General features: G+C 44.4%; 1 protein-coding gene across 3 annotated transcripts in view; it reads left to right on the top strand.

Moving 5' to 3' along the window:
* The window catches only part of ARID1A (AT-rich interaction domain 1A), a 129,198-nt gene that overhangs the window by 32,861 nt on the left and 69,457 nt on the right, over positions 1–26,880 (top strand). For 2 of the 3 annotated variants that reach the window (XM_081202744.1, XM_081202745.1), the window contains one exon: positions 1,320–1,392. Coding sequence is in view for 1 of the 3 variants with exons in the window: in XM_081202743.1 (XP_081058869.1) it covers positions 6,381–7,562 (1,182 nt within the window). In the remaining 2 variants the exon portion in view is untranslated. Of the gene's footprint in view, positions 1–1,319; positions 1,393–6,348; positions 7,563–26,880 lie in introns of those variants that run through there. The other variant, XM_081202743.1, reaches the window with a different exon arrangement.

The raw sequence follows: 26,880 nt of genomic DNA, 5'->3' as shown, positions 1-26,880 counted from the left end.
GGTGACCTTGAGCCAGTCACTATCTTTTAGATCTGATTGCACCAAATTTGAATTAAATCTTCACATGCAGTATTATAGACCTCATTAAAGTGGGAAGTGATACCATGCTAAATTATGATCTGCAGTCATGAGCTCACACAATTTGACTTCTAGGCTTAGCCTACCATCCATACCCTTATCTTTGCTCTATGCAAATTCAGTTGATGACAGCCCTCTCTCATTCCACTTTTCTGGCTTTTGCCACACCTTCCTCTAAGAACAAAACAAAACTCCTTCCCTCACACTATCTCATTGAAATCAACTACTGTATATTTAAAGGAGTTTCCAAGATTTGAAAAAGCTCCCAGTTTGTATTTCTGTCTTTTATCAGCTTGCTTCTGTCCTATTGCTTTTGATCAAATCTTCACCTTGATTCATGTTGCCAACACTGTGATTCTAAGTCCACTCTTGGAAGCAAATACAATTGAATCTGCTAAGTTTATTGTCAAGTAAATGTTTTAAGCCTTCTAAGCAGACGCCGTGCTACTATGTGTTCTTGTACCAGAATCTAGCTTTCTGCTGAAACAAAATACATATTTAGTAGTAACAGCAGACATAATAGTACTCATTCTGTAAGATTATTAGGTTTGGGGAAGAGGATTGGTTGAATGAAATAAATGGTCACAGAATCATAGAATTGGTGAGTTGGAAGGGATCCTGAGGGTCATCTAGTTCAACCCCCTGCAATGCAGGAATCCTGCCAACGGGGGGGGGGGCCTTGAACCCCCAGTCTTCTGGTTAACAGCCAAATGCACTGACCCACTGTGCCACAGAGAACCATTTTTTTCAAATCCCAGTGTTTCGAATAAATAGAATGCTTCAGTATTTTTACTTCTCAAATCAAGGGTTGCATTTTCCAAGATTTGTACGGAACTCAACATACTGAGTGGCTGATGCTGACTGGCATCTTTGTGAGCACAAATGTTTGAACATAGTCATAACTGTTTCATTTTTAAAATCCCTTTTCTATAATTTTATTTATTTTACTTATTTTGTAGAATCTGCCTTTATAGCAAAAGGTCTGTGCTGTCTTACAGCTTGCAATGTGGAGTCAGAATCACTGCATATTGACCTTTGATGACTTACATCCCAGTTTTCTGCTATGGATGGAACTCCCTATGGGATCTATTCTATTATGCAGATATACCAGATGTAGCACATATGGTTTAAATGTTTTGTTCTGAATTTTATGTTACTCCCACTGTGGAACCTTGAACATGCCATAAATGTACGAAAACAGCATATTTACACATTATTTTCTTTCCTATATTTATAACCAGCTTTTCAGCCAAGATTGGCTCTCAAAGCAGCTCACAACAATGATCATCCATCACGAAGATACCATGGAAGATAGTAAGTATGCATGAGTATGTGTATATCTTGCAGACTCTTTAGATCACTGCTACAGTGTAATTATTAGATAGATGATGCCCTTAAAAGAGCAAAGCTATTGTACTTTAGAACAGTAGCTTGATCAGGTGGTGTTAGAAGTGTCACCGAATTAGAGAAATCTTACAGCACAATCCTATCCATGCCCACTTAGAAGCAAGTCCTATTGAATTTAATGGGGCTTGCTCTCAGGTAAGTGTGGTTAGGATTGCAGCCTCTGAGTAGACCATGGTTAGGATTGTGCTGTTGAGTAATGATAAGAGTGGTAATCTAGTTTTTAAATCTACCTTAATTTGTATATGAATAAAACAATGGTTTTGAAGAGAAATATGTTATGCTCATGAATGCATATGGAAGAGGTGTTCCATTCCTGTGTGAGAGTGATTAATGGTGGGTGCCTTTCTAGCCAAAGTAGGTAATTACTTAATGTATCTGAGTAAAGGTTGCAGTCCTAATTAAAAATGAGCAGTGGGTTGTCCAAATGGAACATAGGAAACTGTCTTATACCATGTAAAACCATTGGTCCATCTCATTCAGTATTGTCTTAACTGATTAGCAGTATCATTCCAGGGCAGGCATAGGCAAACTCAGCCATCCAGATGTTTGGGACTACAACTCCCATCACCCCTAGCTAACAGGACCAGTGGTCAGGGATGATGGGAATTGTAGTTCCAAAACATCTGGAGGGCCGAGTTTGCCTATGTCTGTTCCAGGGTTTCAAACTGGAGTCTTCCCAGCCCTACACCAGGAAATGCCAGCGATTGAACCCAGGAACTTTTCAATGTAAAACATGTGCTTCAGCGTTGACCTATGGCTCAGTAATTAGGAAAAAGCCATTGGCTATACATCTAGGAAACACCTAGGTTTTTGCGGAACATCTATCCTGTGCATGTCCATGTTGGAAAGCATGTATTGAAAATTAATTACTGAAGAAGCATGTCTATCAGGGAAGCATTTGTCAACTGGAAGATATTGGGGTGGGAACGGGAGGGGAAGGGAGGTGCTATCTATTCTGTCCAAAATATCTGAAAATGAGAAAGAGCTGTAGTTAGATGTATTTTGAGAGGACGGTTGGAATACCACTTCATATTTTTTACATACTAGAAGCTTAAGTGAAGTAAGAGCAGATTTTCAGTTACTCTAATGTTAGGGTAACAGGGAAATTGTAAAAAAAAATTGTAGTTGCTGAAACTCAAAAATAAGAAAGGTAACTACAAAATACAGGGGTACTTCCAGTTGTGGACGGGATCTGTTCTGGAGCTCTGGTCGGATCCTGAGGTTTCCACAACCGGAGGGAACGCTTCTGCACATGCGTACATGGCGGTAGAGTGCTTCTGCACATGCACATGCAACAAAAACCTGGAAATATACTTCTGGGTTTGCCACCTACGCATCCCGAAGTTTATGTAACCAGAGGGATATGTAAGCCGAGGTACGACTGTACTGGTGCTGGGTATAGGGGCGCTAGGAGTTCCATCCCCCTCAATATTTTGAATCAGGGGGCCCAGACCCCCAATATTGAGGGAGTCGACATCCCCTGCTGCCGCCAGGTGCCCTCCGCACACCCCAGCCCCCACCCTGGAGATGGGAGGGGGCTAGGATGAGCAAGGGCAAAGATCACCCTCTGCCTGTTTTGCCCCTGCAGGGAGCCCAGCGCTGCAATCCTCCTCTCCGCCTGATGCCACATCGCGGAGGCAGGACACCTGTGCAGCCTGGTGCGTAATCACTCATGCGCTGGGTGGGATGCATCAAATGATGCCCCCCCAATGTGGGGGGCAAGTCAGTGCCCCTGCTACAAAATATTGCCTTGCATTATGAATGCTTGATAAACATATATTTTATGAATCAAACTACACTATGGCCTGGTTTGCATATCACAGTAAGCCAAGCTATGGCTTACCAGAACTACCGGGTATATGAGTGTGTAGAACATGAGAGTGGAACCTGTAGCCAGCCACTTTGCTCCTCTCTGATGTTGATTACTTCTGTGCCACCCTGAGCTAAGTCAAGGTTTGGTTTAGGCTGTTGTCTCAATCTGGACTTTCTTCTTGTTAATTATGAAAAGTAACCAAAGTTTATTTTTAAGACTTTTTGCTGTTCTCACAATGGCTAACCAAATACCTATGGAAAGCATGCAAGCAACAGCACTCCCCCCACTTTTGATTCCCATCACCTAGAGGTAGACCCATCATGGCTAGTAGGTATTGATAGCCTTATCCTCCATGAATTTGTCTAGTGTTTTTTTCAAGCCATCACATTGATGGCTATCATTACAAGTTGAAAAAGAACACTATAAGTCCTGCCTCCAGCCCCATGCCTGTGGCATTTTGTAGCATTTATTTTTTCATGCATCTGTTTTGTTTAGAGGTTGAGCACTCACCTGCTGTCCCACTCAGGCATGAGTGTTTTCATGGTGTTAAAAACAAAAACCACACAAAACACTAGCAAGCATCCTTCCGTGTCCTCCTCCCCTAAGCCAATGCCTCATTCGTTTGTGAACTTTTTGTTTCTTTGTTGTTGTTGTTCTTGGAGGTTATGAACTCCTGTTCCTGCATGGAAGGAAGGGGTGGAAGTAGCAGCCTTGGTTGAACCTAAAATGATGGGGCCAATAATGTGATGTGACCACAAGGCAAATGAAAATTCAGGATAGTGTTGTGCACATATAGGGAAGTCTTAAGGACTTCTTTGAGCTGTGTCCAATTCTGGTCTACTAAAACTGAAGTGAAGAATTCACCCAGTGTGGTTATTGGCTTATTAGCTTAAAAAGGAGGAGTGAGTTTGGATTAAAGGTCCTAGGTACAAGAATAAACATATAGTTGGAATTATTATACCCAATGTGTGGCCGATAAACCCAACTATGAATAAAGACAGTAAATACTGAAGTAGGCTACAACTCTCCAAAAAGGTACAGCAAAAACTAAGTAGTAGTCTTCTAGTAAATAATTGTACTATCTTCCTGAATCAACCATGGGATAAAAAACCTAAGCTTTAACTTGAACTGGTTAACTGCATGAAGCGTGCTGTGTAATACTTTAGTGTTTCAAGATTGTTTACTGTTCTTCATATGAAGTCATAACTGGAGATATCTAACTCCAATTAATGTGGGTTAACTTGAAGAGGTTATTGGGTGAGTGGATTTGTAGAGTGCTGAGAAGACTTGATGTATGGATTTCTGCTTTCCTGTCAAGTTTTATTGTGGTTTCTGTAGTAAGGAATTTCACCTGTCAGCTTGGCTGGTTAGCCTGTTTTCATGTGGTACACTTTGGTCTTTCCTTTTATGGCCCTTGTATGCTTACCTGAGCTATCTGAATTTGTTTTTACTACACATATTGCTCTGGTGAGGTGTACCTTGCATACTTCTGCTGTTGGCCTAATATAATCTGGATGATGAAGGCACCTAGTAGATGTTTAGATTTACCAGATCTCGTTTTGAGTGGTAGGGTACACACCTTGTACTCAACAAGAGACTAGCTGTGAACCTTGCATACTACATCTGGCACTGCTAAGGCAGCATGGCATCAGAGCTCTGCACCCTGCAATCCATTGCAACATGGCAGGGGTTTGGGTGCACACTTCTGGTCTCACATGTTACTGATGAAAGCTTATGGCTAGAGCATGCTCCTGAATTCCCTGCAACCCTAAACAGTAATTCATAGAGAATTTAGTTCACTAGTTTTGCTTGAACAAAGTAACTAACCATTGTCATAGAACGGCTAGTGGGATAATGGATTTTGCTGCAATGGATTTCTTGCAACACAACTCTTAAGAATGTTTATGCAGAAGTAAGTCCCCCAGAGTTAAGTGGGATTTAGCCCAATTAAGTATCCTTGGAACTGCGTGTTTGATGTCCGGACTGCATGAAGTGTGAAAATGCATAAAATTGTCCTGGTTAAAAAGTATTAAACTGAACAGCCTACATTATTGGTAATAACAGTTGGAGTGGTGTGAATTTTCCACGATTGCTCTTGGGATATCCTCCTTGAAGTTTTGATCTATTCGAGTTGCCCTTCTACCAGTCCCTCAATGCGGTGCCTCGTTAATCCCTTCTGCCCTTAAAGGCACGAGTCCTGGCCTTTCTTGGTTGCGGGAGTCTTTGTGCCCTGAGCAAATGAGAGGAAGCACCGGAGCATTCGCTTGCGAGGCTTCTGAGAACTGGCGGGAATGGGGCTTTGCGAGCAGTTCTGTTCACCTAGCTTCCTCCAACCCGCCTTGTGTTTTGTCAGCAGAGAAGCTTCCTTTTGTGGCTCAGAGGCTGAGCTCGGCTCCCTTTGCCGCCGATCCGTGGCGGATTTTGCGAGCGGCAGGCTGCTGTTAGCTTCAAGCTTCAGCCTTGCTGAGTTGAAAGCGTCCAGGGCCTGGCAGCTCCTCCTTTGTGAGGGGGGAGGGGAAGAAAGCTCCAGTCCGGGCCATATTCCAGTCCGGGTTTGGCAGGCTGCCTCGGCGCTGGGTAAAATGGCAGTGCTGAGCCTCGTGTCGGAGTGAGCAGGACTCGGCGGACGAGAGTCGGAAGCTGCCGCCACTCGGCTCGCCTAGTCTAGCCTCTCCGGCCGCACCGCCCGGCTCCGAGAACGGGGGTCCGTCCGATCCTCCCTCGTCCGCCGTGTCCCCCTTCCCTTCCTCCTCTCCCACACCGGGAGCCCCGTCCTGCCCCCCTCCCCCTTTCCTCCTCCTCCCCCTTTCTCCGCCGGCTGCAACTGAGCGAGGAGGCACAGTGGGGCCAGGCCCCTCGCACCCGCGTCCAGCCCGCCGGAGCTCGCCGCGCCTCGCTCGCCGCGCCGGGGGAGGAATGAGACCCCGTTGTCCCGAGGATCCCACCGCCGCCTGAGCGCGGAGGAGGAGGAGGAGGAGGAGAGGAGCGGTGAGGCCTTGTGCCGGCCGGCCGGCCAAGCAGGGAGTAGGTCGGGGGAGGAGGAGGCGGGGGAGGGGGGCTGGCTGGGTGGGGAGGGGGGATCATGGCCGCTCAGGTGGCCCCCGCCGCCGCGAGCAGCTTGGGTGCCCCGGCTCCATCCGAGCTGAAGAAAGCGGAGGTGCAGCAGCGGGATTGTTCGTCGGAGGAGGCGGGGGGCGAGGCGGCGGCGGCGGCAGAGCGCGGCGGAGAGAAGCAGTCGGAAAGTGAAGGTCCCCCGGGAAAGGAGCTGCAGGACGGGGCCGAAAGCAATGGCGGGGGCGCAGGGGCCGAGCCCGACCTGAAGAGCTCCAACGGGAACCCGGGCCCTAGGCCCGTCGCCACACTGAACAATAACCTCCCGGAGCCGCCCGGCGGTGGTGGCGGCGGTGTTAGTGGCGGCAGCAACAGCAGCGACGGGGTGGGGACGCCGCAGCAACAACCGCCGCAGCAGCAACAGCAGCAGCAGCCTCCCCCTACTCATCCGGCCGCCTTGCCCCCGCCAGCCTACGGTTTCGGGCAGCCCTACGGTCGAGGCGCCCAGGCTGCTGCGGCCGTCGCCGCGGCCGCTGCCTTCCACCAACATGGCGGACAACAAAGCCCTGGCATGGCAGCGCTGCAGAGCGGGGGCCTGGAGCAGCCGTATTCGGGGCCCACCGGGGGCCCCCAGGGGCCGCCCCCTCCCCAGAACTCCCACGGCGGCGGCAGTTCGGAGCACGGCTTCTCCAATCACCAGTACAACAACTACTACCCTACAGCCGGGCGCAGCGCTGGCGCCTACCCGCCTCCCTCTCAGGCCTACGCCCTGAGCTCCCCTCGGGGAAACGCTCAGAGCCCCGCGCAAGCCGGGGCCAAACCTCCAGCTTCGGCATTCCAGCAGCAGCGTTTCGGGGCCATGGGGCCCTCGGCCGCCGCCGTCGGCGCAGGAGGAAGCGCAGGAGGTGGCAGCGGCGGGGGCGCCACCCCGCAGCCCACTTCCACCCCCACCCTCAACCAGCTGCTCACCTCCCCAAGCTCGGCTCGGGGCTATCAAGGGTATCCCGGGGCCGACTACGGGAGCGGGCCCCAGGATGGGGGAGCGACGGCCAAGGCCCCGGCAGCAGCGGACATTGCCTCCCAGTACACTGGGGGCACCAGCCAAGGCTGGGCGGCGGCAGCCACGGGAGGCCAACAAAGGAGTCACCACGCGCCCATGAGCCCCGGGAGCAGCAGCGCTGGAGGGGGACAGCCGCTCACCCGGACTCAGCAGGTAAAAAGGCACCGGGAGGGCGGGGAAAGAGGACCGGGGCAGCGGGCGCACATGGGCTGGGGGTTGGGTGGTCAGCTGGGCGCAGGTGAGGGAAGGGGCTTGAGGACGCCTCTGGCCGTGGGAGGGCAAGGGCAGGAGGGGAGCGCACCCGAGGTCGAGGTTGGGGTGTCCTTTAACGTGACAAGCTTTCTGTGGTCGTCTTCGGGCCCACATTACTAGGGAGCTGCCATTGTCTGTCTCTTTCCTCTGTCTCTAAAATGGCTGCCTCTCTGCCTTCCCTTCCTCCCTTTCCCAGCCTTTGTGTAAGCTCTCTTGGAGAGAGCCCTTCTCCTTTCCCCCTTTCCTGTCCCGGCTGGGAGCCTTTAGGGGGGTCCTGGGGTGGGGTGGGGTGGGGGTAAGGCTTGCCACCACCACCTCTGGGGAGGGAGGGGTTGGGGTGGCAAAAATAGCTCCATGTTGCTGGGTTGGAAAAAAGAGGGTGTGCTGAGCAGATTGCTGCTGTTCAGCTCTACTGTGCTCCACTCCTTTGCGGCTCCTTTTTCCTCTCTTGGTGTGGGTTGAATTGAGCTGTTCCTGTGCTTCTAGGGGGTAAGAAGAGGGCAAGTGACCTGCTCTGACACCCTCATCTTGTCCAGGCTAGCTGAAGCCATTTTCTGAGCAGCCTTTTTAGATAGCCTAGTGCCTTGAGCTCCTGCTTGGAAGTGCTGGTAAACAGTTCAGTGATTGGAGTAGTAAGTGCAGATTGCTTTGGTTTGGGATTTGAATTATGGAGGTAAAATCCTTCTGTCAAAGCCAGGAGACAGTTGGTCTTAGGTTGACATCCTATCTGTGATCTGATTGGCTCCCCATCTCCTGCTCTTGGCCATTTATAATTGCCTCTGATGTAATGGTACAACAATCCTGATGAGCTCATAAACTTTTACACTCTGCTTTTTCTACCAGCCATAACCCACTGCCACTTTCTGCCTTTTTTTTTTTTTTAATTCCACAGCTGAAATTGGCTGTGACCTTGAGGAGGTTCAGCAGGAGCAGATCCACAGACGCTGCCCTCGATGCATTGTGCCTGAAACAAAAGAGGGAGCAATGGCATTTTGTTGTACCTTGGATTTATTTTGCTTGTTAAGCCTTATGCAGCCTGGAGTAGATTCTATAGGGCTGAAGCAACAATGGGGTGTGTGTGTGTGTGGATGCTTTTCTGTCAAACCAATATGTTTTTGGTTTTGTGACTTTCCTGGGTATAAGTGATTTCCCTAGTTTTAAGTGTTCATCTGTTTCTAGTAGAAATTGACCATTATAGTAAAATACCAGCTACAGAACCAGAAATGCTGCAAATGTTGTAATTTAATATTTTCAGAATTGTCATTTTATTCTCAAAGGCAATAAAATAGCACAATTTTCTTAGGGGGGAAAGAGTTGAAAGTTTGCATTTAATATAATTTAAAGACTTTTCAACATACAAAAAAAACACCAGAAACAAAACAAGAAATAAGAAAGAAAGAGAATGAACAGAAAAGCAAGCAGACGGAGAGATAAAAATAACAGAATAAAGAGAAAGATGGGAAAATAAGTAAGAGTGATTTCAAACTATCCATCTTTTAGTTGTTCCTGTAAAAGTTCTTCATAATAATCCAGTGCAATGTTCAGTTACTCCTCCCTCTGCTAGCTGATTTTGGCATCAGAATCATAGAATTGCAGAGTTGGAAGGGACCCTGAGGGTCATCTAGTCCAACCCCCCTGCAGGAATATGCAGCTGTCCCTTACAGGGATCAAACCTGCAACCTTGCCACTATCAGCACTGCACTCTAACCAACTGAGCTATCCAGGCTGTATTGGCTGCAACAATATTGGGTAATGAACAGAAGAACATAGAAACTCTTGATATTTTCCTGGATATAACATAGTTCATTAAATAAGTATTTAGTATCTTAAGCAAATTTGGAATTTTAAAAATGAAGTCATTTCACAAGTTATGTGATGGATGATGTCTCTGGTTTTAGAAGTCCATAATGTAAATCTGATATATTGAACTGATGAGAGACCAGTATTCTTTCTTGGTCCTCCCTAGTCATCTTCAAGGTTCTAGGTCAGGACTTGTTCAGATTATAGTTTAAAGTTTCCCAATTTTTCTGTAAACTAACCCCTAGAACAAAGTTTGATTTAATTGTGTTCTTTAATTACTGTGGTAAGGACAATTCTTAATTATGCTCAAATCCCTTTACCTTTATAAGCATTTAAAAAAAAAATTTGTTACGTTTCTTACTTGTGTGCTTTCTTCAGCTCATTTTTTAAAATTGTTAAGATCTTTATAGTACTGGCACTTCTAGAGGAGCAGGTAGAAGAATGGTCTCCATCCCAAGGAGCTTGCAATACAGTCATACCTTGGGTTACAGACTTCAGGTTGCACGTTTTCGGGTTGCACACCACGCCGAACCCGGAAGTACCGGAACGGGTTACTTCCAGGTTTTGACGCATGTGTAGAAGCGCTGAATCGCAACCCGCACACGCGCAGATGTGGCGCTGCGGGTTGCGAATGCTGTGGGTTGCGGAAGTGCCTCCTGCATGGATCACGTTTGCAACCCGAGCGTCCACAGCATCCACTCTACTAGAACATGACTCTGGAGGGAAAGAAAAATGAAAGATACTGACCATGAGAGAGATTCTGGCTATTGAACTAATTCAACTCAAGTAGTATTTTTAAAAGTTTCTGGGCATTTTGCACAACACAGGATACAGTGATTATTTGTGTGCTGGGTTGAGCCTCTGAGGATGTTTTGTAGGGCTAATTCACATGCTACAGGCCAGCAAAGCCTGGTACACTTAGTAGGGAGTCTGCAGTCAGTCTTAGCAGCCTGAAGTTCTTGAGTGAGGCCTATTAATTTCAGTTACAGTTTGCACTTTTAAGGATTCACATTTGGATGTATCCTAAACATTGAAATATGTGAAGAGGCCCTCTATATTATATAGACAAGGCTTGTTCACACATTACATTGCAGACCACATTTTATTAGAGAAGGTCTGGTTACTCTGTAGCAGTCCTGTTTCTCATTCATGGTTAAAACCAGTCTTGATTGTTTAAGGCGGTGGTTTTCAACCTTTTTGAGTCTATGGCTGCCTTGATGAACTACATTCTTTCTGCAGCACTCCTGTGGGTCAGGAGCCCAGTTATGTCACCCCATGCTTGCAGAGCTGGCAGAGCTCTTAACCTTTTTAAAACACGCTCCCTTGAGTGTTCCTTCAGCCTCCTCTCCCCTCTCTTTGGGAGTCCTCTGGGCAGCCGCCCCTGGTCTCTGAGCTGCCCCACCTGCCCCAAAGAGAAGTGCCTCCTGCCCCTGCCCCACAGAGGCCTGAGAAACACCCCTTTGCCAGCCCCAGAGGCACCATTCACCTGGGGAGCTTGTAGCCAGGGCTTCTGCAACAAACAGCTGTGCAAGCCTTTGGCAGGCAGAGGCACAAGAGGGCATTAGAGGAGGGAGGGAAGGAAAAAGGGACAAAGCCAGTGTTGCCAGCCATCATTCAAGGCACCCCAGGGTGCCACGGCACGCTGGTTGAAAACCACTGGTTTAATGATAGGCATTTAGGTGTGAAGCTATTAATGTGTCAATATCTGGAATTAGTGGATAGATAGTAGAAGCTGAAATTTATAAGTCAAAATGGTTCTCTTTTTAAACCAACTTCCTATCAGTATGCATGTTGGCATCTTTTGAGTGGGGATTAGAGAGGGAAGAAATGGTGTACATACTGAACCAGGCATCTTAAACATTTTCAGACCCTGGGCCCATTTTAAACCCAAACATGCATTTGGGGACCCATTTCTTAATCCTTTACACTATATTTTTATAGTGGTAATACTGTTACAACCTACTTTGGATTAGGTTGGATTAGGCTGCGACCTCCCAGTTTAAGACTAGTGCCTTAGACAGTTACTGGATGGGTGGTAGAAAAACAATCTATAGAGTTAGGGATGAGTTCCTTCTCTTCCCTATCTTGGTGGCTAGGTTAGTTTGACGCATACAAGTGAGCTTGAAAAATTTCTTGAAGGTGTGCAAGTTTTGTAAGGTTTTGGGTCAATGTTGGTTTTTGGACCTTGCATGAATCTTTGTTCCAAGTCTGGGGTACAGAGGGAAGAATGCAAAATAAGATCAGAAATGAAATACATTAAGGCTGTATACATACCGTACATTTAAAGCACACAGCTTCTCCCAAATAAGCCTGGGGAGTTATTTGTTAGGGGCGCTGGGAATTGTAGCTCTGTGAGGAGTAAACCACAGTTCCCAGGATTCCTTGGCGGAAGTTGTGTACTTTTAAGTGTATGATGTATATACAGCCTAATTTTTGTTTTCTGCTTAACACTGTTGCATGATTTGATTTGATAATTGCTACATCCGACTTGGGCTGCAATCCTAAAAACACTTGATAGGGAGTAAGATTCATTTGGACTCAAGGGAATCTAAGCATGTGCTGTTAGTCCCTTGGGTGCAACTGTTGTAGCAGTATCACAGTTTATCTGTTCAGCATTACGTAGAAGGTTAGTATATATTTAAAATTAAATAAACTCTGAAAACAGCAAGATGAGAGAACCTCCACAAAATGTGTACTTGAGGAATACCTTTTTCATGGAAATAAATATGTGGTATTTGTGCCTGCTGCTGAGGTTGATATAGATACATACTGCCTGTTATGATGTTTCTGAATGGGAAATCAAAGTGAGTAAAGGAAACAGATTTTCTGCTTGAAGTATAATAGAGTGGAAATCTAGAGCAGTGTTTCCCAACCGGTGTTCCGTGGCACACTAGTGTGCCGTGAGACATCGGCTGGTGTGCCGTGGGAGGGAGGCGGGCGAGTCGGGCGATGAGAGGCGGCGGCGGCGAGGATCCGCGTCGAGCCGGGGGCGGCTCCGCGGTGGTGGTGCCGAGCGGCGGGGCAGCGCGTGCAAAAGGAAGGAGCGCGAGACAGCGGAGGAGGAGGAGGCCGGCATGTCCGGGCAGCAGCAGCAACAACAGCAGCAGCAACTCCCGCCGCCGCCCCCTCCTCCGCCCGCTATCGCCGCCACCACCACAACAGCCGCCGCCGCCTCAGCTGCCCTCGCTCTGCTGCCTCCTCCCACCCCCAAAGCTTGGAGGTTCCCCGGCAAGGGGGAGGGGAAAAACTTTCACTTTTGTGCGTCCCTCCTGGCGTGACGCTGCGCGCTGACGTCACGGGGCGGGGCTTTAATGGTGGTGTGCCGCGAGATTTTTTTTCAGTAAACAGGTGTGCCGTTGCCCAAAAAAGTTTGGGAAACACTGATCTAGAGAGTTCCTGATGAATTCCGAGTGACTGGCATAGACTCTGTAGTGTATCTAGAGAAAGTGAGGAACTTTGAGACCAGTTGACTGGTTAATGTTCATCATACTGCAATACCTACTACCCCTTCAATGTTTTCTAAATGAAGGAATGCAAATTGATCTTCCAAAACTGACTGTTTGACCTTTATATAGCAGCAAAAGTGAAATTTGGAACTTTAAGTGATCACCTCTTTGCAAACTTCAGTGAAGCTGTGTTCTCATCAAGCAGTTTTTCCTGAACTCGGTTTTAAAAATAATGGCATACTTACAAAAAGATACATTCTGGCATCTATCTTTGGTCTGTACTATTGCTATTCGAGTGTAGGTGTTCAGGCTAGAGCGCTTTCAATTAAATTGGTGCTAAGTGTTGCTGTGATACCTTGGAATCAGAAGCTGTGTCCTAACTGCTGTGCTGTCTACTGAGTACTGTATATCTTAGATTATGTGAGGCTTTGTATAAAGTAACATGGGACCAGTGAGCCATTCCACACAATAACAAAATGTTGGGGAAATGTGGCCTAGTTGCCTCAGGAATATATCTGTATATTTGGTTCTGCATATGTTTTTTCACAAAAGCTAGAGGAGGTAAGCAAGCAGGTCAGGAAAATCATTTGATGTTCCCAGGTGCCAGAATTAAATTGTTGGGTGTTGTAACTCTGTAGACATTCCTGGCTTGAGAAAAGATAGTTACTAAGGAAGATGCTGACAAAACAACACTGCTTTGAAAATTATCCCAGTTAGTTGAACCTGCAGAACTCTTCAGTGCAAGGTCATAGTTCAAAATAAGAAAAATGCGCTGCACATCCATAACTTGGTCATGTGTCCTCCTGGGGGAAATTGGCTCCTATATAGGTGTGGGAAGCCTGTCTTGTCTTCTAATGATGCAAATGAAAATACTATAGTCCTGGAAAGTTGTATCAAATATAAACTTTATCACCATACCATGGAGATTAGCAGAGACTAGAAAACTCAGTTGGTTAGAGCATGGTGCTGATGATGCCAAGGTTGCAGGTTCGATCCCTGTATGGGTCAGCTGCATATTTCTGCATTACAGGGGATTGGACTAGATGATCCTCAGGATCTCTTCCAACACTGCAATTCTATGATTATATATACAGTTTTCATGGATGTGTGAAATGTCAATCCATTGCATGTTTAGATCCCACAGTCTGCATTCAAACTTAACATTAAACCACACTTTGTAAAGATTGCAGAAACGGCTGCCTGAGAGTGGTGTGTTACGCCCCCTTACTGCTTCCTTTTAAGCTAGTGCATAAGGCAGTGTTTAAGGAGGCTTTTTTAGTTGTTTCTGTATTAATGATATGCTCACGTTGTTGGGTTTATTCTTTCACATATTTGGTTTTTATTTTTCACATTAAGTTGTTCTATGTGTACTTTGCTGGTGCCATTACCTCTGAACATGCACCACCTTGCAAGGTATAGTTTGTAAGTGAGGATCATAATCCACAGTTTGAATCCGCAGTTACAAACTAGTGTCCATAATAATTGTGGTTTGTTATGTCTGAATTCACAAGCCACGTTTAGGCCTGTTGCTCTACTTCAGATGCTCCAGCATGGGGAAGAGAGACAATTTAGGAACTTAAGAAGCAGAGTGCTGGGCAGATGGAAAACGAATGTAGAGTAGGAGATCTAAGTCATGGTTTGCTTGCTGTGCATCAGAAAGCCTAAACGATGGTGTATAAGCTTTTTATGTATGGTTGGTAACACTGTGATTTGCCATAGTGCCACAGTGTCTACATTCTAAATCTGTTCACAGAGAATTGTCTTCTCTTGATGCACCAGAGTTTGGGCTTTTTTGTTTTTAAATTGAACAGCTTTTAATCTGGCTTTTGTTTCTGGTTCTTGAATCATATCATCTTGTTCTTGTGCATGAGGGCGGGCACTCTTGTTTTGGAAAGGTGGTTTCTAAGTCTGTAGATTGAAGTGTTGCCTACCCCTGAATTAAAGCTTGTGCGTCTTGAGGGTAAAATGCAGTGAAGTCCAGTTGTATTGCCCTTCAAATGCTGAGTTTACTGCTGGGGATGGCTAAACCCCCCTTTGCTAATTTGTACAATAACTTGTATAGTAATAATATTATGCCAAGGTTCTTAATCAAGTTATGTACTGTGGAGCCAATGGGACTGTTGCTTTATGAACCATTTCTGGTCAGAATCTCCTGCCAATGTTCTAAACTAATTGGTCTCTTTCCACTGTCATTTCAACTGTCTTTTTTTTTTTTTTTGGCTTAATGTTGAGTAGTAATATTGTAATAGTTCATTCACAAATTGTGCCCTGTAGGGAGGGATCTTTCTGGCACCAGGAGCTTTTAAAATGTGAATATGAAGAGGAAACTGCCTGAATTTTTAAAGCTTCTTTGATTCAAATGAGAAATTAGGCATATTCTAACTAGAGAGGAGGCTCCAGCTTTAAGAACTTTTGAGTTGACAGTCAGTGTTCTGGTAAAAATGTTAAGATTGCAATGTTCCTGTGTTCTTTAAAAGGTAAAGGTAAAGGGACCCCTGACTGTTAGGTCCAGTTGCGGACGACTCTGGGGTTGCGCGCTCTTCTCGCTTTACTGGCTAAGGTAATGGTTGGCAAATGAGTACAGTGGTGCCTCGCAAGACAAAAATAATTCGTTCCGCGAGTCTTTTCGTCTTGCGATGTTTTTCGTCTTGCGAAGCACGGTCCGTCGCAACTGCGCCTCTTCAAGCGGCTTTAAGAAAAAAGCGCAAGACGTTTTCGTCTTGCGAAGCAAGCCCATAGGGAAATTCATCTAGCGAAGGAACGCAAAACTGAAAAACCCTTTCGTCTAGCGAGTTTTTTGTCTTGCGAGGCATTTGTCTTGCGGGGCACCACTGTAGTGTGCTACAAAATTTCAAATGTGAAGCCATTCTTTCCCTCTTTCCTATTTTGGACCTAACCATGGTACATACATTAAACCTGTGGTGAGAGAAATTGTAACCAATGGGAGGAATAAATTAATGGCAATAGGGTGCAGGGAGAAGAGTCTGTGGTATGCTTTCATTCTGAGCCATGGTTAGGAAACAACACTACGTCTGCACTTGATCAATAACATTGTTCGCTTTCATTCTAAATAGGTGAACTTCAGTCTTTTAAGATTTATTTATATTTGTGAAACAACAACAGCAACCAGGTTTCTAAATAGCTGCTCACCTGCTATACCAAATAAGAATGGACTTCTGGGTGACCATGTTGTGAACCTGGAAGGTGATTGGATATTTTTTTAAGGCAACAAATGACTTATGTAGGCTGGCAACTTTTTTGACTTGTTTGAAAGGCTGGAAAAGTACCTTTCTAATTTCTTCATCCCCCAGCCCAATTGTATTACAGCCAGAGAGACACCATGCAGTTAGGAATTCATTTCACTTTGAAGGAATGAAATATATAACTCTTTGGGGGTTGCATTTGAGGTCAATAGGGTGGAGCATGCAAAAGCATACCTAATTGCCATTCTTGGTCAGATCTATGTTCCCATCTTTCCATTTTCGCTCTGATAGATGCAGTACCTCAAGGATCTCTACAATAGACCCCCAGCATCTGCTGGTTTGGGCTATCTTTGCTGACAAGCTTATTCTCTTGGTGCTTCACTTTCATTAAAATTGCTTATGCTGGCTTTAGAGAAGCATTTCACAGATGTGTGTTCATTGTTAACTAGCTCCATCTTACGATGCTGATCATTTTGAGTGAATGACCCTTGAAATATGACCCAAGCCATAGACTAAAAATCAATTTTCTATATGATGGCAGGTGTTTGAACTTTTTCTTGTAATTTGATACAACCCACTCACCAATGTGGTTCCATTTTCCTGCATTTGTAATGGCAAAATATGGTCGTAGATTTCATATTTGGTCAATCTGTGTTGTGAACTCATGTGTACTAGTTGTACTTTAATGAAATCTGCTAAGAATGGGAGGTGGGAGAGAAGGCAGTTTATTTTTAATCCTGTAAAATGATTTGAATGTGAATGGGCAGTGTATTTGTTAGCAGGTTTATTTTTATTTGAAGTATCCATGTCCAGGCTTACTATTGATACATTACATTCACATGTAGGCCTGGGTGATATATCAATATTGTATGCAAGTAGAAGTGGGGTCATGGCTGCTCAGCTGGGGAGCGTGAAGCCCCTGCTCCCCAGCTCTGAGAGCCCTAACCCTGCTCCTGCTTCCATAGCTGCTCAGCTGGGGAGCGAGGAAAGAGGCAGTGCGCCTGCATGGGCAAAAGAGAAGGATGTCAGACACATGGAGTCTGACAGGCTCTGTGCAATTGGCTACTGCCACTTGGTCTGTCTTCGGGGAGTGGGGTAGCTCACCCACCTCCCACGCTGGTGAAGACAGAGGGAGCCTCAAAAAGGAGCCCCAGGTCCCTGCCGCTTGCGTGTGAGTGGCAGGGACATTGGAGCTTGCTCAGCTGGGGGCAGGGGCCAGTGTAGCTTCTTTTAACATTGCGGTAAACCTAGTTAGTGATACATCATGTTGTTGAAAACGCAACATCGCCCAGCCCTATTCACCAGGTGGCTTTCAAAGAACATCATGAACAATCAAGAACCCATACGATCACAATAAAATAGAAAAAGTAAGAATAGACTTCAGTAGCTTCAAAAATTTATGGAGAGGCAGTACAACATCCTTGCTCTTAATTGAAAAGTTGTAGAGAAAAGAGCTGTTCTAATGGTAGGCAGACCCCTCTGAGGTGTGAGTGTTCTATAAATAGATAAGGCCCTCTCCATCCGAAAACAGAAGCACCTGTATGCTTTCACTGATGAGCCCAACACACAGGTACATTTATGTAGGAACAAGGAGTACCCTGAGCCCAAGCCATTTAGGGCTTTAAACCTTAGGACCCATGCTTTGCATAGTGCCCAGACACACAGTGGATGCCAGTGGAGCTGTTTTTTAACAATAGCATGCTGTTCCCTGTGGCTAGTTCCAAGTAATAATTAGCTGCTGTGGGGTGTAGCCAACTAAGGTCTTCTCAAGAGTAGACCTATCAAAATTAATGAACCTAAGCTGGTTGTGTCAGCTAATTTCAAGGGGTCTTCTTTGAGTAGGACTAGCATTGGAATCAACGCTATATCTTGCATCTGCTGATGTTTAAAATTTGCCTTCAAAGGCAGACCCATATGCAGTTGTGACCGGAAGCATGTGATCCTGTACAAGAGGGATCAAAATTGGCATTTTAATCAAAGCTCGTGAAAGGTACTTTATGCCATTGATACTGTGTGAACATCTAAAATATGAATCAGACCAGTAGGTACACTAAAGTTGTGAGTCTATTGCTTAAGGAGAAATGCAACCCATCCAGAACAGGAGGGAACACTATATTCCTTGTTTACCTGTATATCGCTCTTAAGGCAAAAAAAAAAAAGTAGTTGATAAATGTTCTTTGAAATTCTCTTTCCCCCCCATAAACATATAGGTACAAATTGTAACTAAAGCAACAACGGCAATAAAAGATTTTAAATATTAGGAGAGAAAAATTATTAACCACCTTGTCATAGAAACTGTTGCTGTACATACATATTAGGTAAAAGTAAAATGGGAGGTGGCATAGACATCTAGGTGCTTTGCTATCATAAAATCCATATTTTGAACAGCTTGAGAACAGTTACAAGCATTGTATGTGTGTGCCATTCCCCTAATCTCCCAAATTTAGAGGTGAGTGGATCCCTGTGCAGTGAAAACAACACATTCTTGCACGAGGAGGGAGTGTGCTATCTGCAGGTTCAATTAAACCTTAATAGAATCGGTGTCCTAAAAGTGGGGGGATGTGAAGCCCCAGTAACGAATAGGCCATTCAGGACTGAGTATGCTCAATGGGCAAGAAATGCTGATTAACAGTTATGGCGTGGAGGAAGGTCAATAGAAAAGTGTGGGAATAGAATGAAGTATCCCAGAAATAGACAAAGCTCGTTGGCTGGTATACTGAACAGGAGTACTCCGCACTGCAACATTTTATTGCAGGTCCACTTGTATAACCTGAAAACACATTGGACAGTTTTGTGGGAAAACTAAGCCTTCCAGGTATATATTATGACTTTTCATTTGTTTAAACATGAATGTATGTTGTTTTGTATCTTTCTTACTACCCCCTTCATTTTGTATCATCAAGTGACTATTTAATTGTTGTGCTGTGCTTATGATGGGCTGGACAGCAATGAAAAGAACGTTTCCCCCCACAGCAGACCTAGATTCAGCATTCTCTTTCCAGTACTTTTCATAGTGCTGAACAGTGCAGCTCTTCCAAAGTTACAAATCTGTTAATTCAATTGTGAAACTTAATTAACATAGAAACATTTGGTTAGTGGCTTTTTTTGCCAGTGAAAGCTTATTCTGTATTAGACATTATTTGTTTCTGTTTTTAATGTTCTTCTTGCATGCTACTTCTATATAAAAAGAAGCTTTAGCTTTCCCAAAATGGTGGTGTGTCTGTTCCAACAACTAGGGACAGAAGCTAGGCCTTTGATTTCTAGTCCTGCGCCTGAACTACAAGGTCATTCCTCCTTCGTGCATTTCTTTCTTTATGCTCTGTGTTTAAAGTAATAATGCCCAAACTTGCCTTATGAGGCACACAGAGGGTGGAATAAGCACCAACAAGGCTAGAACAGGAAGAACTGCTTCTCTTGGGATTAATGTATTGCTTGTTACAAAAAGGTATAGTGATCTGCCCATGTGATATAATTAGGTATGTGTTGGGGAGGGATTCATATTTCTTTATGCACCTGGACTTGCAGGTCTTGGCATTGCTCAGCAGTTTAGTGAGGCAACTTTGGTAACAATTGTAGCATTGCTTCTAGAGGAATCAAGTGCTCCTGAGTGAAATTGTGCAGTAATCTTAAGAAAACATCTAGTTTCTTTGGAAGATATTTGAGAACATATTCAAGCTGTGTGATTTCAATATATTCCTTCCCAATAACCATGTGATTCAGTATACAAATTTCCCTGTTGGGGAACTTAAGATGCACACAGACATATGTTTGGAGTTTAATCCAAGTCCAGTGATGGTGTTTTAGCAGTTGGACCTTTTTATTTATGATTTGTTGGCAGGTTATACTTGGTTGTCTGAAATTCAGATATGAAGGTGTTAGTTGGTGCTTTGAAGAACCTAGATAGTAGTTTAGGAAGTTGCCAGTGATCTAGCGAAGTGTATTATATGTTAGTGCTGTAGGAGCTTCTTGCCAAATATGTGACAAGTCCTGTCCTCCAACAACTTCAATATTAATATGTTCACCAAGCATAATAGCAGCCACTGTCAAATTATTTGCTCTCTCTTGAGTGAGCAGAGGTGTTCAGCCATGGTACTGCCTGCTGAATTGGGGTAGGGGTGGGGTCTGCCAATCTTTTCTTTGTACAGATTACCTCCATAAGTTCATATTGATTCTTTCCTAGGAGGTTCATGGAGTGGAAGGAATTAACAGAGATGAAAGAAATGGTCTGTATGACTGCTAAGGAGTGAACACTGGCTTGGAAAAACATAAAATGCTTCATACTTTCCACACGGTGAAAGTATATTGTCCTCTCAAGTTCACTTTTACTAGGTTGAATTTCTTAGTTAAATTCAATATTAATATTATATGATAAATGTACTTAACTTTCATTCACCATTTGTTTCGAGGTTCATTAGTACATGTTGCAAAACAGATTGGCCACACGGAGCATGGCCATTTATTTGAATACCAAGATTGCAGTTACTAGGAGGCAGGTACCTTTGAATTCCTTGGGACCATTTCCTGGCAACTATTCATAGGATTGTCATGCAGATGTTCCAAACTTTCCAGAAGCAAAATTCATTTGGCAGGGCAGTGTTTCCCCATGAAAAGAGAAGTACGCTTGTGGTTGTCAGGTGGAACTTTGAAAATATTCAAAATTGGTTAAACTTTGCAATTATCTCAGATAAAAGGACATAAAAATAAAATTTGAACATTATCAGGCTCTGCCTTCCTTGGAGATGGGGGTTGGATTCCTGTGCCTGTGATGCTATGCCAGGTTGTAGCTCCATCCACATATTTATCTATTGTATATTTCGGAAAGTGATTTGTTTTTCCATTTGTTCTCTGTAGTTTTGGATGCTTCCTAAATATAGTTGCCAAATCGTGCTTGAGGGTTCTGAAGGCAGGGACACTGGTCTTCGTCAGCATTTGGACTTTGGTCACCATTTTGAATCAAGATGGCAGTTTGAAATGTACATTCAGTGTGACTTCGCCCAGTTGTTGGCATAGGTTCAGCCACCTCTCGAGATACCATCGCCAAACTTGGCACAAGGGTTTCTGAGGTGGGCGTGGGGTCCTATGTTGATGTTTAGGTGCCATCACCTTTTTGGATCAAGATGGCGGACCGAAACATGACTTTGTGTGACTGCTCATTTTGGGGCATAGGTTTGACCACCTCCTAAGATATTGTCACCAAACCTGGCTTGAGAGTTCAGGGTGTGAGTGATGATTTTAGTCAATGTTTGGATGCCAGGTGCCACTTTGATTCAATATGGCAGACTGAAATGTGGAATTGGTGTGACTTTACTCACTTTTTGGAATGGCATGCCCAAACTCACAAATTACACTTTAAAAAAACAAACAAACTCAAAATAGTTTTTGGTTTCTAAAAATTCCCCGGGAGCCCCAGCACTCCCTGCTAGTATTCAGTACAAGTGTGGCCTGTAACAAAAAGTTGCAGTGTAGAGTATTCCTCTTCAGGTTGCCAGCCATGCCCTTCTCCATAGTACTTCATTCCCATTCAATTTTCTATCCCCATTTCTTGAACATTTGACATTCTGACTGATCATGGTTGGTCCACATTGGGTTGTTTTGGGAGTTCTTCCTCTGTGGGGGGGGGTTCTCATTTTTTTTTCCTTTTGGCACTTCCTCAGGCCTCAAGGTTTGCACTAGCCTGCTGATAGCAACCCCTCCCCCACAAGAGGGGGGTGTTTGTGACTACATAGGCACTCCCCACCAAACACTGGAAATAGAGGGGATGATTTTGGGATGAACTGTGCCATATTTATAACATTTAACCAAACAAGGCAAATATTTTCCTTTCCACTGACATGGTGGGGGTGGAAGGCATTGCTTGGTGAATACATCTTGTAGTTGTCTGCAGAAAGCTTAATACAGAACACTTTGCTTCTAGCTGAGAGTATCTCAGTCCTAGTTTCAGCTACTCTTTTTGACTTGTATAAACTGAGTACAGTGGCTCAGTTAAAGGCTAACTTACTGTAGCATGAGCCTTTGTATACAAGAGCCTGCTTCATTGGGTGGACAGAGGAGGTGCTAGGAGTATACATCATGAGATGTCCCCCGACAAGTAAGAATTTGGTTGGTTGTCATGGGGTGACTGGGGCCTAAATACACCCAAAGTTGTTGTTGAAGATGTTCTAACAGCATCTGAGTTGTATAATGGAGAAAGTCCAACTGTATGCAGTGGGCTTCGTTCATACTTCATGTTGCAAGTCATGCTTCCTGAATGAAGGTTGGTGAATTTAGGCCAGATGGCTGGAGGACTAAATAACTGGTATTTATTAACTTGATGGTATAAGAGAAATAACTGGCGTTTATTAACTTGATGTAAATAATTAAACAGGAATACCAAGCTTAACAGTGGCCTCACTGTGGAATCTCTAGAAGACCTGTCTTTCCCTAGAAAAGAAATCTTAACTATTAAAAGGTGTTTGCCTCTGAATTAGTCAATATGGGAAATATTTCTACGAGCTTTGTAGTATTGGGTGATGTCTGATTTGTCACGTAGTCTGCAGGTCTTGCAGTGCCTTGTTAAGGATCTGTCCGTGCAGAGTACTTTAGTGTTTCTATCTCTTCTGTCTTCATAGTAGTCCACTTTATCATTTTCATTTTATCAGAGTGAGATTTGTCCCAGAACACTTAGGTGAGTTCTTAGCAGCAGTAGAATCCAAGTCTTCGGCTCTTTGACTGGAACATACTGGCTCAACAGTAGTGGTACTTAGCTCTTGTTTGCTACTAGAGGAAAAGCTTGAGAAATGACTCCTGATTCTGTAGTGAGAAATTCTTTCCCCATACCCTAGCATAGTTAATATCTGTGCATGGTTGTGCCGTATCTTGCAGTGATATAGTATGGGAATGACATCACATCCTGTAAAACAGGGATAACCAACTTGGTGCCATCCAGTTGTTGTTGTATTACAAATCCCACCCCCGACAATTGGCAGTGTTGCTAGGACTTTTAGTCCAACATCTGGAGGGGTACCATGTTGGCTGTCCATGCCCTAGAACAAAGTACAGTGGTACCTCGAGTTATAAACGCCTCAAGTTACAAATGCTTCAGGTTACAAACTCCACTAACCTGGAAGAGTTACCTCAAGTTGAGAACTTTGCTCCAGGATGAGAACGGAAATCGTGTGCCGGCAACGCAGCGGCAGCAAGAGGCCCCATTAGCGAAAGCACACCTAGTTAAGAACAGTTTCAGGTTAAGAACGGACCTCCAGAATGAATTAAGTTCGTAACTAGAGGTACCACTATATTGTTCTAGGAGGTGCTAATTTATTTCTATAGGCCTCAAATTTTGTTTGATTTGCTCTCTCACATAAAAGGGCACTTCATCTACAGTGGTGCCTTTGGTTGCGAATGCCTCTGGTTGCACACGCTGCGGGTTATGAGCTCTGGTAACCCGGACGTAGCCGCTCCGGGTTGCGAACTTTGCCCTGGGATGTGAGCGGAAATCGTGCACCGGAGGCACGTGTGCAGCGGGAGGCGTACTTTCACTAGTGGTGCCTCAGGTTATGAGCGGTTTCTGGTTACGATCAGACCTCTGGAAAAGATTCCGTTCATAACCAGAGGTACCACTGTATTCACTTTTTTTTAAAAAAACTTCACTTTAAAGTTTCATCTTAACTGATCACGTGGAACATACATTATCTTAGCAAAGTGGCAGGGGGTTGGACTCGATGGCCCTTGTGGTCTATTCCAACTCTATGATTCTATGAAAATGGAGAGGGTGGGGTTTTAGTTGTTTGTGGTGGTTTGCTGTGATTGTTCTTCTTTGTAGCCACTGGCTACAGGAGTGAAAACCTGATTTCAAAATGCTGATTGATGTAATAAGATTAATTCCATTTCAGTTTAACATTTTGTACCCTGCTTTTCATTCAAAAGTATCTAACAATGGCATCCCTTAACACAATACCAAAATAATATGCAAAACACTCTTACAATGAAATTTTGATTGTGCAATGTAAAATGCTACACACACACACACACACACACACACGTACATAAAGCTGCCCTGAGGCTTTTTTGAAGCATGTGATTGGCTAATAAAAACAAAATGTTTTTGCTCTGCTTGCTGCCTCGAAAGTAACTACAAAGAACAGAATTGTAAACAATTACATTTCTTTACATTCCAAATGTGTAACTATATTGGCTACAAGAGTTTGAATTGAAAACTGGAGGCCACTACTGTACTTCATGTGGCCCTGATCCTGCTGGGCAGTCTTAGGCAAGCAACTCCTGCTGTCTGAGTATTGGAATAATGGCCTAACTTGCATGGTTGTTGTAAGAAACAATGAAATGCTGTGTGTATGCAAACTTGATAGAAGTACTGAAAGTTGCCCACAGAGTTATGCTTTGATGAGTGTCTGGTGTGACGACCTCAACCTGAAGTTGTCCTTTTCTTCTATCTAGTGAAACTGTTACTAGATGTGACCCATGGCGTTTGAAAATCATCCAGAGAGCTCTGCTTCACGATTTGCTATCATCATAAGAATTGAAATTGGCTCTGCCTCCTAGTATTATGGTTTCCTGCTATACTTGTTCTTATCCTACTGGAAGGTTTGCAGCATCGGCTGTTCCTCCTTTCCCCCTGGCATTAGCGTAATATGAATTTCAGTATCTGTTCATCTGTAGCCAGGGATCCCTCTCCTTGCTGAACAACTCCTGGTGTTGCTAACTTTGCTTTTATAAGCAGTCCAATTAATCCATCTGAACTGACATGTAGATGGTTGGTGTGCGCTTCTTGCCACAAATAGAAGCTTTTGCTATAATATGGCATTTTAAAACACACGGAGAAGGCTTTTGGTTTTGTTTATACTGTAGTTTACATTGCTTGCATCCTGCCTTTCCTGCTAGGAGCTCAGTACAGCATACAGGGTTCTCCTCCTTTCTCTTTTTTACCCATTCAATAACCCTGTTGGGCTAAGAGACTGACCTGCCGAAGACAATTCAGTGAGATTCATGACAAAATTGGGATTTGAACCCTGGTCTTGTAAGAGCTAGTCTGACAGTGTAACCACTGCAATATTCTGGCTCGCCTCATGTCACTGAAAATTTATTCCATGTGAAATTTTACAAAAGCAGCATATGCCAAGCCCATAGGATATTGGAGTTAAATCAGCTGAGTTGGCACTAGTTGTTACACTTGCAGGTGTGTTGGATATATATTTGACCCCAAGTTGGATTATCTGATACAAAACAACTGGGTTGTATTGAGTGCTATCCCTACTCAGAGTATACCCATTTACATTAATAGGCATGACTAACCTGGGTCTACTCAGAATGGAGCAAAGCTGATTTGAGCTTGAACTGTAAATAGTAAGGAGCTCAATGGGTAGTAACTTTTAATGAAAAAGTTAGTAAAGACTGTGAGGCTGTATAATAGTGTTTTACAAATACACAGTCCATTAATGATAGCAGTTAGTTGCTTTTTGTTGTTTTTTCCCCCTGGACCTGCTTTTGTTTGGATGTGAATGAAAAGAGTGAAGGAAGGAGGGCAGGATTCAGACTTTGGGAACCCTTGAGTAGGGCCTTAATAGTAAACTATTTTATATCTACAAGGAGATGGTGCTTTGAGTGTGTAGGGTATTAGCACTAGTTGACACAGTTTTGGCCTTGGTGTGTAGTACTCTGTTTCCGTTCTGCCTTAATGTGACTGATGTCTGTCCTTGATGGCAGTCTGGGCATCAGGGACAATTTTGAGTTTCCACTGGGGACCAGTAGCATGAAAACTAAAGGACTTTGATAGTATGGAATACATGCCCTGCAAGACAAGGCCGAGGGAGCTGGGTTGGCTCAGCATCAACTAAGTTCAAGGGGGAACTTCAGTTCAGATGACTGTTGCTAAAACATTGATATAAAGGTTGGGAAATTGCTTTTGCTGGAAGGTGGGAATGAGACTCTAGCCCTTGTCCCTTGTGGCCGGCCCCTCACCCAGTGAGGTAGCTTGCATGCTACAGAAGGAGGATTTAATTCCTTAGGGCTCCCATTTCCCTGACACTGCATTGTATTCCTCTCCATTCTCAAAGTCCTTCACTATATGTGTCCTAATTCTTACCTTTGGTATTCTGCTAATTTGTCTCTTAGCACCACAGCAGCCAACCATCCTTCTTCCCTAGCTGCCATCTGGATTCTTTGCTGCTGCTGCTGCTGGAATTGAGTTGCCCCAAAAGCAGTTATTTCCTCCAACCCATGATTTCTTCAAGACTTTGCTCTATCTAGAGTCCCCCCTTTTTCCTCACCCTGCAAAAATTGCTGTCATTCTTTGTTTTTAGTTTTCTCATAGGTATACTGCCCCCCCCAAACATGGTGAGAGCATTGGCTAAATGCTCCCAGGTGTCTACCCTTCCATTGTTTCTCAACCATTAAGCTGCTTTTTGTAGATCTCCACTTCCCTTTTGCATCTCTGCATTGGTTGTATTGGCCTCATGACTCCCCTTCTCTTTCTTTATTTCAGTCCTTGATACTTGGTATGCTGCCTTTCTCTTAAATGTTTTCACAGAGCTCCTTGGTGGCTTCAGCATTTCAATTGTGATTGTCTGTGACTGAGCAGCCTCTTGTTACCTTCCCTCCAACTTGATTTCCATCCTTTGGAATGACTTCCTCACCTATTGCCACTCTTAATCTCATCCTCTCTTAAGTATTGCTTGTGTGACCTTTCTGGTTTGGATTTTTTCCTGACTGTTGCTGTGACTGTCACAGATGACCCTCCACCTTTTTCTTTCCTACCAGCCATGATAGTTCTGCTTG

The sequence above is a fragment of the Podarcis bocagei genome (genome assembly GCF_964188305.1).
Source record: "Podarcis bocagei genome assembly, chromosome: 7".
Lineage (NCBI taxonomy): Eukaryota > Metazoa > Chordata > Lepidosauria > Squamata > Lacertidae > Podarcis > Podarcis bocagei.
The sequence above is the reverse complement of the archived record's forward strand: the minus strand, read 5'-3'. Positions and strand labels throughout refer to the sequence as shown.